At 37.2% G+C, this 13,435-nt stretch overlaps 1 protein-coding gene across 1 annotated transcript in view; it reads left to right on the forward strand.

The window, feature by feature from the left end:
- Positions 1-13,435, forward strand: part of coro7 (coronin 7) — a 109,568-nt gene that overhangs the window by 11,879 nt on the left and 84,254 nt on the right. The window contains exon 7 of the mRNA XM_056752177.1: positions 4,534-4,584. Within this exon, the coding sequence (XP_056608155.1) occupies positions 4,534-4,584 (51 nt within the window). The remainder of the gene's footprint in view (positions 1-4,533; positions 4,585-13,435) is intronic.

Raw genomic sequence — 13,435 nt, forward strand, 5'->3', positions numbered from 1 at the left:
AAAGGGGGGAGAGCGGAGAGCTGGGTTCATGACAGGCCTCATTCGGAGTCACGGACACATTTATCACGCTGCACGTTTGCTCACCACATGCGTTCGGAGGCTTCGTTCACTGATGAGGACGTTTATGATACAAGTGTTGATTTATGTGCGCCAGAGTGTTTGATTCGAATGAAAGCATGAGGCATGCATTTAAAGTTGTGTTATAATGTTATTCACGCTAAACAGTAGACTAACGGTACTGTTTAGCGTGTTGACAAAATGATTCTGTGCTCTCCTACTTGTAAGTCGCTTTGGATAAAAGCGTCTTCCAAATGAATAAATGTAATTGTAATGTAAATCATTCGCATTTAAAGATGTGAACACTTACATAACACCGGCAGGAACTAGCAGCGGCGGAGCGACGCAATGTCATTCATTTCAACGGAGAGCAGGCGACGGCGAGCGACAGTGATCGTCGGTGACAGGAAGTGGGCGTGACCAACGACGAAATTGATAATTGTTCAACTTTATGCAAATGATGACCGACTAAATAAATTCGATTTCCTGCGTTTTTGGCATCTGTTGCAAGCATTTTGAGAGGCGTTTTGACTAAATAGAGACACAGTACAAACGGGCGCCAAATGTGAAAAACATACGAAAATTTCGGACCGTACGTGCAAAGACCTTTTCGCTTTATTTTAGTTGTGTATTTTGTCCCGTATGTTTAGTTCGCATTTGTGATGCTTGGCTAACCACACCTTCAAATTTGGACGTCTACGATTGCACACGATCGGCCAGAAAATGCTGTATGAAACTAATATTAAAAATATTCTTATTGTTTGTTTTATAGCTTGTGGATGGTATGTTCCCATGTAAAAAAAAGCAAATAATGATGAACGATGGCCTATAAGACAACATCCAAATGTCCTCTCAATAGGGCGGAGGATTGAAGTATCAGCTTGTTGTTATGCCGACCGTAAGGATTGTGTGATGTTTACACAAGCGTGTGTGTATTTGTTGTGTGTGGGATTGAAACTCATTAAGATCTGTGTGACAATAATCTAGAACTTTGACACAAACTGAATTGCGCAGCTGTTGCATCTGTACACACAGGTCCTGTGTGTGCGCACGTGTGTGTTATGTGCGTTTCATTTATTGGACCGTGTGTGTCGGGGCTTTCTCTCATGGGCGTCTGGGGTAACACAGGTCAGACTGTGTGTAGTCTGTATATTTGAGCAGACTTGTAATAAAACCCTCCCTGTAGAATCGCAGGTCTCTGTTTAAAGCGGTGCTGATTCTGATCTGGGGTCAGTTTCTTCCCTGTGCTTACATCGATGGTAATCGTGGTGGCAGGTCTGGGATCAGAATTTTTATGAATGCCCGGTGGTAAGACTCAAAACCTCTCCGGCGACCCTGTGTGTGGGCTGCCTGTGACGCCGTCTCATACAGCGTTAAACTATAAACAGCAAATACAATCCTGTTCTGTCATAACAACGCGAGAGAGGAAAGAGTTTTAATAACAGGGATCTTATCATGAACAACAGGACGAGATTTGTGCCTGTTGAACTGAAGAATTTATATCTTCCACATGTTTTGTTCGTTTTTTTGGTTGATGAGTTTGTAAAATTGCTGTGCCTGCACAGAAAATGTGGTGACTTTCTTGATGAGTAAAATTACCTAAGGCAATAAGTCTTTTTTTAGACAAAAAAATATGAAATTTCAGTGAATTTTTGCTTAAAACAAGAAAAAAATCTGACAATGGGGTAAGAAAAATAATCTTTAATTAAATGACTAAGAAAAATATAAATTTAATTCAAGATTATTTTTTTACCCCATTGCCAGATTTTTTGCAAAAAACCCTGAAATTTAATAATTTTTGTCCAAAAACAAGATTTATATTCTTAGGTCATTTTGCTCGTCAAGAAATTGCATCTTGATTCAAGATTTTTTTAACATTTGCTGGAAAACAAGACAAAAATCCACGAAAGTCATTTTTTTCAGTGAAATAGTTATACTAATATTGTCCTTTCCTAACAAACCACACATCAACGGAAGGCTTATTTATATCATTATTATTTATACAAAAAATTGACCCTTAATACTGGTCACAAATATCTCAATTATTTCTCCTGGACAAAAATGAGATTAAATGGAGAACGAATGTAAATTTTTGCATCTCTGGTATTCCATCTGAGAAAAAGGATTGGGAAATGTCTCTGTCATTAGAGTTTCAAAAGAGATTTCAAAAATGTCTCAAACTGAGCTGGGATTTGTTAAGTCTGCACTCAAAAGTCAATATTATTGAAGATCTCAATATAAACTTTCTGATCAGATTATTTTACCTTTACAGTCTACAGTGAAGCAGTGGTCGAGTAGTGTGCTTCCTCGTGAGCGGTGACTGTTTGTTTATGTTGCTTTATTGGTCAGATATCTTGGCTTTGGCGACATGTGCTATGAATGTTTTTTGGAGATTATGGTCACAGACGATGCCACGGTGGTTTCTGACGGTGGGCACGGTGGGAAAGGAACTGTTATTTTTAGGGAGGGTTTGAAAAAATATCTTGGTTTCAAGTGGGCTTCCAAGATAGGTCGTATTTTTAGTAAACTGTTGCCTCTTTTTCTCTCTTTGATGCATAAAATTGTAGGTTACTTTACATACTTGTGAAGTACTGTGAGTTGGAGTCAAAGTCAGAGATTATACTTTTTTTCTGTGAGGTTTCACAAGTGTATGTGTTGGTCTCTGGTCTTCATTAAGGATATGTTGTGTTGAAGGATGACGTTGAGCGACAGCACGCACAGACTGTTTCTATTAGCTCTCACTTCCCCTCGCTGAGCTCACTTGTTCTCTCTTCTGATTGGATGTATTTTTGGGCTAATAAGGTCATCTGATGGTCACTGATCGTCCAAACTGATTTTGACGTTGAGTGTGTCCTCCGGGGTTTAAGCAGACGGTGGTTTTGACTGATTTAGAGCCACAGTACATTCAGACTATGAAAGTGTCAGACATTACTACGTTTTCAATTGGAGACGTTTTTAATGCTACCCTACTGTAACGTCTATAGACAGTTTCAAAGCAAAACATAAACACACGTTACTGACGCCATTAACTTCCGGTACACATTCAACTATAGAGCACCTTGTAGATTATTTCTAATAACAAGCAAAATAACCCGAGAAGAACCGTTACTTGGCTTAACTTGTCTCTCCGTTATTTTGAATTAAGACTGCAATACCAATCTCAACCACTAGATGTCACTGTACTAAATGGCTTCTTTAAATGCCACCAAACCACAGGACCCATTGAACAAATTGTTTATTTTATAAAATGAACATACAACAAAATTCAACAAAACGTTAATTTAATACAATTATTGCACAATAAAATTATAAGATAAATTAATATTAACATAAATTAAATAAAATATAAATAGTAGGGCTGTGCATTTAACACATTAATTATAATAATTTATTTGCACCCTCAGATTCCAGATTTTCAAATATTTATATCTCGCACAATATTGTCCTATTTGAACAAATCACACATCAATGGAAAGTTTATTTATTCATTTTTCAGATTATTTAAAAATCTCAATTTGGAAAAATTGACCCTTAATACTTGTTTTGTTTTCCAGGGTCACAAATATCTCAATTATTTCTCCTATTTCTAAATATCTAATGTAACTTCAATTACTATTTCTTTGGGGAAAATGAAGATATTTCTTAAGAATGTTCGGATCCAAACTGTTTTGGTCTTTAATTATAATAAACTAAATTATGGCTGTAATTTAACATCTTAACATCTGAAGCTACTATCTGTATTGTCTATTATGGCTTTAAATGATATGATGGTCAAATGTGATCAGTGATTAAATTCTATAAATGACTCGCAACATCATATAATTAATTAGATTAAAATAAATTAATCGCTTCACATCCCTAATAAATCGTTTTATTATTAGACACTAGCCAAACACAGACTAGTTAACTGCAGTTAACTAGCAGTCCCGGCGCGTGTTGAAACCGTTTATATAAGGTTTGCTTTTAACTACTTGTAGACAATTTCAGTGGTAAGAACATAAAAGAAACATTATGTGTCCCAAACTTAACTTCCGGTTAGACTTCCACAAAGAGTCAATAACTGTTAAGCAGTTTTATTGTAATTTATCATTGTTCACATACTACAAAACATTAATATAAATAATATTAATGTAAATGTAATATAAAATAAATTGTTATATTATAACCAAACACAGTCCAGAAGTTTGCCAGGGGGTTTGCCATTTTTGTGATTTTCTGTTTTTATTTACATTGTTCACAATGTAAAGAATATTCTATGAAAGTATAATCCTGATATCTTGAATATATTAACTAACGGAATAAAAACATATCAAAGATTGAAATCAGTGTTTAGCCAACTTTCTGTATTTTTGTGCAAAATAACAAAACGTAGTGTCGATAAAATCATGAATTTCAGTTTAAATAAAATTTGTGATGTATCTTAAATCATGACCTATTACAGTTATATTTTAACCTGTTATACGTTTCTCTCTAAAGGACAAGAAGCTGCGTATCTTCGACCCGAGGGCTCAGCCATCAGCGGTTCAGGTTTGTGAAAAGCTCTTTTCTTTACAAGCTTCCTGTGCTGGACGCATCATTTCCTCTTAACCTTTGACCTGCTGTCACCTTCTTGCTTGAACAATGTGAATTGTTTCATTCATGTCAGTTTGAGGTCATTTGTGTAATGTACATAAAGCTGCAATTTTATGTTTCAAACAGAGGTGGCGAGAGAGAGAAAAGTAGCAAATTCCTGCTTAAACTACAAAAACAGATATTTTCCGTTTGCTTTCCATGAATGTTAATATATTACACACAGATGGGTGTACAATTCGCCTTGCTTGTTTCTCATGAGCTGGTCACCATCGAAACGCACTGATCCCTGGGAAACGGTACAGTATGATGTCCGTTTGACCCTGACCGTTTGATCCGAGACACCGCGATGGTGCGATCGAGACTGTGGTGTCAGAAACAAATCAATTCTACCGACCTGAGCAGGAACGAGGAAGTTCGGGTCGAGTCTGACCAAACATTCCCACAGTCCTCTCTGAGGTGAGTTGTGACCTCAGCCGAGCCTTCGCCAACGGCGAGAGGCTTTTTATTTGTAGTGTCTTCTGAAGGTACATAAAGCTGAGGCAGAATCCGATGACGGTGGATTATCTATTACCCATGCTGCTCTCTGAGCAAACAACCGGTAGTTTGGATGGTTTACAGAAAGGATTAACGTCTCCCAACGTGTTAGATCTGACATCTGAGGCCCTGCTGTGATCTAAACACACACACACACACTCTTGTGTGATCCGTGTCACTGTGTTGTTAGAGCTTCAGATTATTGGATTTTGGCCCAGTCAGTGTGTGCATGAGAGTTAAAGTTGTTTTTTTCTCATCGGTGAAACTAAGAAAGTTCAATACGGCACACGCTTTGTGCTTTTCTCTCTGTCTTCATTTGCATCTTTTCCTTTTTTGTCTTTCTCTTCATCAGCATTTCAAGTTTTTTTTTAACCAGGCACGATGCTTTACAGTAAATATAAGTAGGGTTGACTATAGATATCTTACAGCAGGTTAAAAAAGATTAAATGGAGATTTCGTTATATGGCCTGTTGAGGTCTAGGTGTTCATACAAACCAGTTGATTCATTATAATTCATTGACTGACTCATTCGTAAATCAAGTGACTTGAACTTTGAGCGAAACTACAGTAACATTTCTACATGTATTTAGGTCAAGTTAAACTCGACAAGCATTTTTGAAAGTAACCTTTTATCATGTGCGATGTGTCTTGTCCAGTGTTAATTACTAGGAACTTATTGCATATTCAATAGTGTAATAGTGCTAGGATAAGTTCTTCAATACGTGTTCTGTCAGTTTTTTTCACCGTTGTTCAATTCTAGCGTGACGGCAACATGGAAGTTCTTCGTCCTCTTTTTTGTTGCAAGGCGGGTGTTATGATACACTCCTTTTCGAAAAGGCGGAAGTTAAGTTACGTCATTGTGAAAAGGGCCTATTAGATAACTGTACAAATGAATCTCTCCAAAAAGTATTTAATGACTTATTAGTGATTACTTTCAATATCCTATATCCACCCTGATCAACCTTGATTAGTTAAGTGATTCAAGGGTAGACATGAAAGGCTGTTTTAATTTGTTCATATAAATAATATAAACTACATAAAGTAGTATTATTAAGTGATGGAAAGTATTACAAATGTTAGAATTATACATTAAAGCACGGATATAAAATTTTGATGTCAATTCCACTGTTCCACAAACACGGTATTTAGTTTATTTACATCATAAGTAACTGTAAATAAATGAAGAGTAATCCCTTACTTTACTTTTTCACAGGAAATTAAACAGACACTGGACTGGAATGACCACAATACATCTAAAAAACATAATTACATTAAAATGATCTCTTATTTTTTCCGTGACTGTATACGTTCCCAAAAAAAAATGAAATGTGGCTCAGCAAATGAGAGATGTATTTATAGACAGTCACGTTAAGACACAGCCTGAGCCTGTAATGCTGTGCTTTCATGTGCCGGCCGATGACAAGTGAGCGGCCGCTTGGTTTGCTTGCTTTATTTCCGCGGATTGTGTGATATAGACAGGTGGGGTAAAAATAGAGGCTAATTGTAGTCCGGTGTATTTACATGAAGAAGCGAGACTGTGTAATTTACTCTTTTGGAAGGTTTGAGTCTGATCTGTAATCAGTCTCTGTGTGGACGTTCGGACACACGGCTGTATTTTAGGTAGCCGGCATGACTGCGTGTCTATGTGTGTGCTGGGAGAATGTGTGGTTTGAACGAAGATTTTCTGCTTTGTCTTGATTTTTATATGGCGAATGCACGTGCTTGGGCCTTTGTGATTTATGTCCTTTAAACCCATTATCTCTATGTAACATTTGTCCTAAATTAATTTGTATTTATTTATGGTAAGGGGTGTTCTAATGCAAGACATACTGTTAAATGCCTATAGATCTCTTAACCTTTACTGCTTTATAATATTTCTGCTTACACCTCTTTAGTCATCTACGGAGTGAAACAAAGCGAACAAATGAAGATAGAAGAATACGGTTTCTTTTGTTTAAAAGCCAAGACTCTGTTCTTTCATTTCACATATTGTTTGTCCATATATTCTTTACAGAAAATTTACTGTGAGCCATTAAAGTTGGGTGAAAATGTAAGGCGTAGGCTGGCAACATTTTTTTTAAAAGGCTGGCGGCGAATGAGTTAAGTAGATTTTTGCAGGACAGACATAAAACAGTACAGACATAAGGAAGATAAATCATATGAAATATGCAAAAGATAAAATACAGAAAATACAAATACAGCAAAGTTACATCAAACGCCTGCTGTAATGTAAAATTTTACAGAATTTTACAGTTTTTTTGCAGATTTTTCAAGAATTAAAACTAATTTTATGGAATTTTCCAGTTTTTTTTCTTCATATTTTTCATGTATTTTGAAATTAAAGGAAAGAGTCAGAACATGTTAAATTAACCACCAAAAGACCCCGGTGTAATTTTACAGCAAAAACTGTTTTTTTACAGAATGTTTCGGCGCCTTAGCTGCCATAAAATTTCGGCTTTTTTCCAGGATCTTTTCTAGAAACGAATCGCAACAGTTTAATGTTAATTGACATGTATGAAACATTCCATGAATTCGTGGACCTCTGAGGGGTAACAGGGTTTATTGGCCATGGCTTACCCATCATGCTTTGCTTCCACGTGCTGCGGTCACCATTCTTCCCCGCTGATTTATGTGTGGTTTCAATTGATTAGTAAAATCCAGCTCATTTTCAGCAGAGATTGTTAGTTTAATGGGCACAGGGTGTCAGGGTTGGGTGGGACACAGGCTTTGTAAAAACTTGTGTATTTTTTGTGTATGGTTCTGTGTTTAAAATTACAGAGCTGAAAATACTCCTCATAGTTTTAGGCCGCGCTGGCCTCAGAGATGGAGCGATGCGGTCCCTGGCAGCATGAAAGACAGGAAAGAGAATATTTTCTGGACGTGGGGGCCAGATTTCTCGATTTCGTCTTCAGCTTCTGCTGCTTTTCGTGAAATCATAGAGGCTTTGGAGAGGGTTCAAGAGGAGGAAAGATGGGGCCGGTTTCAACACAAAACATTCTGAGCAGACTGAGCGGCTGCAAGGGTTTGTGGGATGCGCAGATTCATAGACGCTTTGTTGGGTATACTGTACATTTGTGTCATAAAGGTTATTCCAAATTTTGATTTATCAGTAGAATGAAAACCAATAGACCATAATTAATGACGGATAAATAATGGAAAGAACTTTAATTAGGGATCTTAGATTTGAGTTGTGGATTTTGGACATCTGCTTTGGACGTATTAAAGGAGCGGTGCACGCAAAAATGATATATTGTGCAAAATGCAAAAGAAGATTTTACAGAACGTCTGTAACTAGGACCCCATTGACTTCCATTGTATTTCTCAAAATATCTTCTTTTGTGATCCACAGAAGAGAGTCACATACAGGTTTTGAACCACATGAGGGTGAATGAATCATGACAGAATATAAATATTTCTAACTAGTGTCAAGATTGTCTTCATCACAACGTTTTTCTCTGAAATAAATAAGTTTGAAGGCTGGACACTTGCAGCTGGTGTTGTGGTTTATCGTGAATCTGTCTGTTTCTGTAAACCCTCAGTGTTTACAGCTATGGAACGTGTAATACAAACACTATGTTTAATAGTGTCAACATTTACAAATATATAACGTTCATAAGGTTTATTGTTGTACTCCAGGAAAATTTGACCGTATTGCGCAGTGATTTATGTGAATGCTGATGTTTGCTTGAAGTTGGTGAAATGAAATTTGTTTACCCAAGGCCTGAACTGTTTGATCTCTATAGACAAGAGGTTCTCAACCTTATTGACTCCAAGCCCCCCCCCCCCCACTGTATTCAACAATATTCAAAGGCCCCCCCTCCCGCTCACAAAAACTCTTTCTACCCATTGAAATATTTCAGAGCTGTTTATACGTTATAAAAATGAACAAATGATAATAAATATTGTTTTTTAAAGTGTATTTCAATGCAAGTTTTGTCTAATATTAAAGTATTAGTCCTTTTCAGTCCCCCTTGGAAGGCCCCCTTGTGATGGACGCCCCCCTTTTGAGACCACTGCTTTAGACCCCTGCTGCAAGCTTGACAGCAGAATCATACATATTAGATCAATGCAGGTGATCCCAAGAAGCGCAGACATCTGTAAACACTTTTTAAATGGGGGGTAACGTCCGCCATTGATACAGTAAGAGTTATGCCCAAGAACACTTTTCATAAACCTCTGATCATATGCGACCACCAGGTAGATATGTGATTATAAGCGGATAATCCATTTACCATTTGGTTGGGCCGTCCACATGAGTGTCTCTCTCGTACTGCAGCTGAGCATAGCCGCGTAAATATTGATTTTGGATAAAAGGAGCATTTTTCCCATCGGGTCTTTTGAAATAGCTCCCTTTGTTAGTTATAAGTAAATAATAGAAGAATGTGCGAAAGAAAATGAAGAAAATGAAAATTCGGTTGTGGAGATAAACGTGACCTCCCTCTGAACCGTCACATTGGAGCGTGAACCTTCACCTCTTGTGTTTTGCCATGTGTTATGGTGTTGTGTTGTAATGCATACAGGAATCAGATCACAGATCTTTATGTGTTAGCATTGGCCTGGTACAGGCTCACGGAGAACAGCCAATATTACCCACGTGTTTTTCATTCGTCTGATTTATTTCCAGTAATTATTTTCTCTGAAGACCATCAAGTGACTTCTGTGCCTGAATATCTGATACCGTCCTCTGAAATAAGTTTTCAGATTGATATAAGAAAATCTAAAGCCTTTTTTTCTCTTCGCCATATTTCAGTTTCTCTGCAAAGTAGGAGGATACATCGCATTCGGTTAAAAGACCATTTTTAAATTTTCATTTAATCATCATTTCTAGATGTGTTGTGGTTATTCCAGTCCGGTGTTTGTTGAATTTTAACTAAATCAAACCCCAGGAGGGACATAAAGTCATTGACAGCAATGTTAAAGACTGACAGAATGACAAGACACATACAGCTTATCACATTCTTTTTCTAAATAAATTTATATTTATTTGAGTTTTTGTGTTTTTTGTTTTCACCCGTTTCTCCAGTTTTCATTTTATGCAAATAGTAAGTAAATATAAGTAAATAAGTAAAAAAAATAAGTAAATGCAAATAGAAACTATATATTTTTATTTGAGATTTGGGAGAAATTATCTTCACAGCAAGAAAGAATTTTTAACAATAATCTTATATTTGAAACAGTGAAATGTCAGTTTTTCACATCACGTTAATATGACATAAATAAAACAAATGCACATTTCTTATTATTTATTTTGTTCTTTCATCAGTACATTTATAAAAATAAATGTTAGAAATTCATTTTTACTGAAAACTTTGTTTTTTGGTTGTTATAATCTATTAGTTTGGCTCGGTTTCTTTCTCGTATGTGTTATTTAGTTACTTTTGGTGGTTGCTTGACAGCTTTAATGCTTAAAGTTAAATAGCAAAAGAACTAGGCATGAAATATTCAATGTTTTGCCTAATTTAATTTATAATATCAGTCTAGTACAGACGGAATCAATTCATAGTGTTTAAATGCACACAGATGTGTGACGTGTGTGTGTTTTCGGAGTCCGGTCTTCGGCCAGCTGGCGGTGTCTCGGCTCTGCACGCGCGCAGATGTGTTTTTTTTATGCCGAGGTCTCATTAGCAAAGCCGTCGGCCAGATATGCTCTTTCTTCTTGCTAATTTGCTAAGCACACACATGTGTCCGACACCTGGAGCCAAGATGGCTGCCTGTTCCGCCGAATTCAGAAGGATTGAGATCTCATCCCATGAAGTTTATGGGAGCACCGCATCCGTAGAGTTGTCAATCATCCGTTGGGACCAGGAGATGATACTTTCAGAAGAAAGAGATCCGGTACAGACCAGATCAAAAAGATGCGGTTGCCGTGGTGACAGAATCCATTTTCCGACCCTCTCATCTCGAAGCCTGATCTCGGTGTGCCATTGATGAACCAGAACATGAGGATCTTATGGAATAATAAAGAGCTGGTGTAAGATTTCTTCTCCGGTTTCACAAGTAACCCCCCAGTGAACGTTTCAAAGCACAAGACATCAAACAAACAGCGTCCGAAACGTTCGGGACCCCAGTTTGTGTGGAGTCGCTAGGCACACGCCCGACGTCTGTCACTCATTACCGGAGTAAATTAGAAAAGCCGGCAGTATATCGATCACTTCAGTAGAGAGAGAGAGAGAGAGAGAGAGAGAGATCACAGACCCCTGTGAGGAGGAGGTTCTGCGTGATCTTTGTGCCCTTGTATCATTAAACTAATGATGGTTTATTTCTCTGCGTTCAGACTGTCGGGACAGATTAGGGATGATGTTGACGTGCTCGTGTGACAAGACTGCCTCAATACCTCATTCAACACTCAAATACACCCGAAACACAAAAGAAGACCTGTTGAAGAACGTTGATAAGCCAACAACACTGAACACCATTGACTTCCATGTTATGAACACAAAACCACCGAGACATTTCTCGAAATATCTTCTTTTGTGTTCCACAGACACATTTGGAACCATATGAGAGTGAAAGGGTCTCTTATATAGTATAAGATCCACAATCCAAACCTGCTGATTTGAACTTTAAACGACACCAAAACCAAAATCACCTGTTGATCTACGTCTCAGAATCAAGTCATGCTAAACCTCAAACTATTGGATACGTCATTTGGAGACTTTGACTTAACATAATTTATTCCGCACAAGCTTCCTGAAGTTTGGAAACCCCCCTAATACCGGCATCAACAGTTAGACAAAGGAAAGTTTGTGTCGTCTCAACATTTGCATGCATGTTTCCCCTTCATAATGTTATCCAGGTTGTTTGTGTACTCGCAGGTCATCTTGCTTCACTTGTGCACACGTCTTCTTCACCTGACACAACACCGGTAGATATTTTACTATTACTGCAGGTTAAACCATTATCCCCTGACTGTTTTTCCACTCAGTTTTTAGTGTATAATGTATCGGATTTTCCATCCGGTGGTTCTGAAACCATCTGCATGGGAAATTCGAAACCGTTCCGATCGCGCCTCATTCGTCACCTTACCCATCACAGAACCGCTTTGGATTTCCACCCGACTTAATAAAATACTGACTGATGTAGATACGCCATGGTTATGCATGAGAATGTGAGGTGGCGGCCAGACGTTTGCTCACCGTGATGAGTTTAGAGAGTGAAGACGGTCGTCCTGAGGAGAGATGCTCAATCCATCTACAGATGCAGAAGAGAGGTGCTGATGTTCAGTATTCACTACCATAGAAAGTTCAAATCTGGGTCACTAACTCATTCTGGATTCATCATTTTTGTGCATTAAAAAATAAACTTGTCATAAATGTAACTTTGAGAATTGTACTGTGTAAACGAATATCCAATATTTGCCGAAATGTTCTCATCTACAGTACTCACGGCTGAGCTTGTATTGGCTGCTCTTTCTTCAATATTCAATCCAGGTCAACCATGTCATATTTATTAATTTTTTTAAATAACACATTTTTATCAAATATAATTTAGATTTTATTCTTTTCTATAATGTTTGCACAGTTCTATTTTTATCTACAAAATTTATACCAGATTATGAGAAACATTTTAGTCAAGAGACCATGAACTTTTAACAGGTAGTGTGAAAAAACGCCTCTGTTACTCTAAAAAAGTTAATGTTTAAAAATCTTGCTTTCCAAGTTACAAAAACGTCTAGTGATAAAAACGCAACAAACACAACAACACAATAATGAAATGTTTTGGAAACAGTAATCAGATTCTATGCAAATACATTTAATAGTTTTGTCAAACAAACAATTTGAATAGTTTTAATTTTACTATAAAGAATTTGGAAAAAATGTACCAAATAACTCAATCAACAACTTATTTATTGTTTTTACCGTTAACCTGTAATATTTATACTATTCAAAAGATATTTGCATTAATTCTAGGTAATCGTTTACAAGAGTAAAACAAGACATCAATGTGAACCCATAAAAGTTTAAAAGACATAATCACCACCATAGAGTCGATGACTTTCTGTGTGTTGCTTTGTTCTGATAGAAGTGATTGTTGAGAGAAAGATGGACCGAGACATGACGGTTTGTGTTTGTGTGTAAGCATTTTAATAATCTGGCTCATCATTTATGCATCTATCGCACATCTGTGAGTCTTGATGAACTTTAAAGATGAACTTTAAAGACGTTTTAATGTGGCTGTGAGGAAATTAAAACCAGTGAAGCAGAATGCAAAAGACATTGAAATGCAGGGAGCGCAGGCTGCCGAGGACACGACCCCTCCGTAACTCCTCCCA

This window comes from Triplophysa dalaica, chromosome 7 (assembly GCF_015846415.1).
Source record: "Triplophysa dalaica isolate WHDGS20190420 chromosome 7, ASM1584641v1, whole genome shotgun sequence".
NCBI lineage: Eukaryota > Metazoa > Chordata > Actinopteri > Cypriniformes > Nemacheilidae > Triplophysa > Triplophysa dalaica.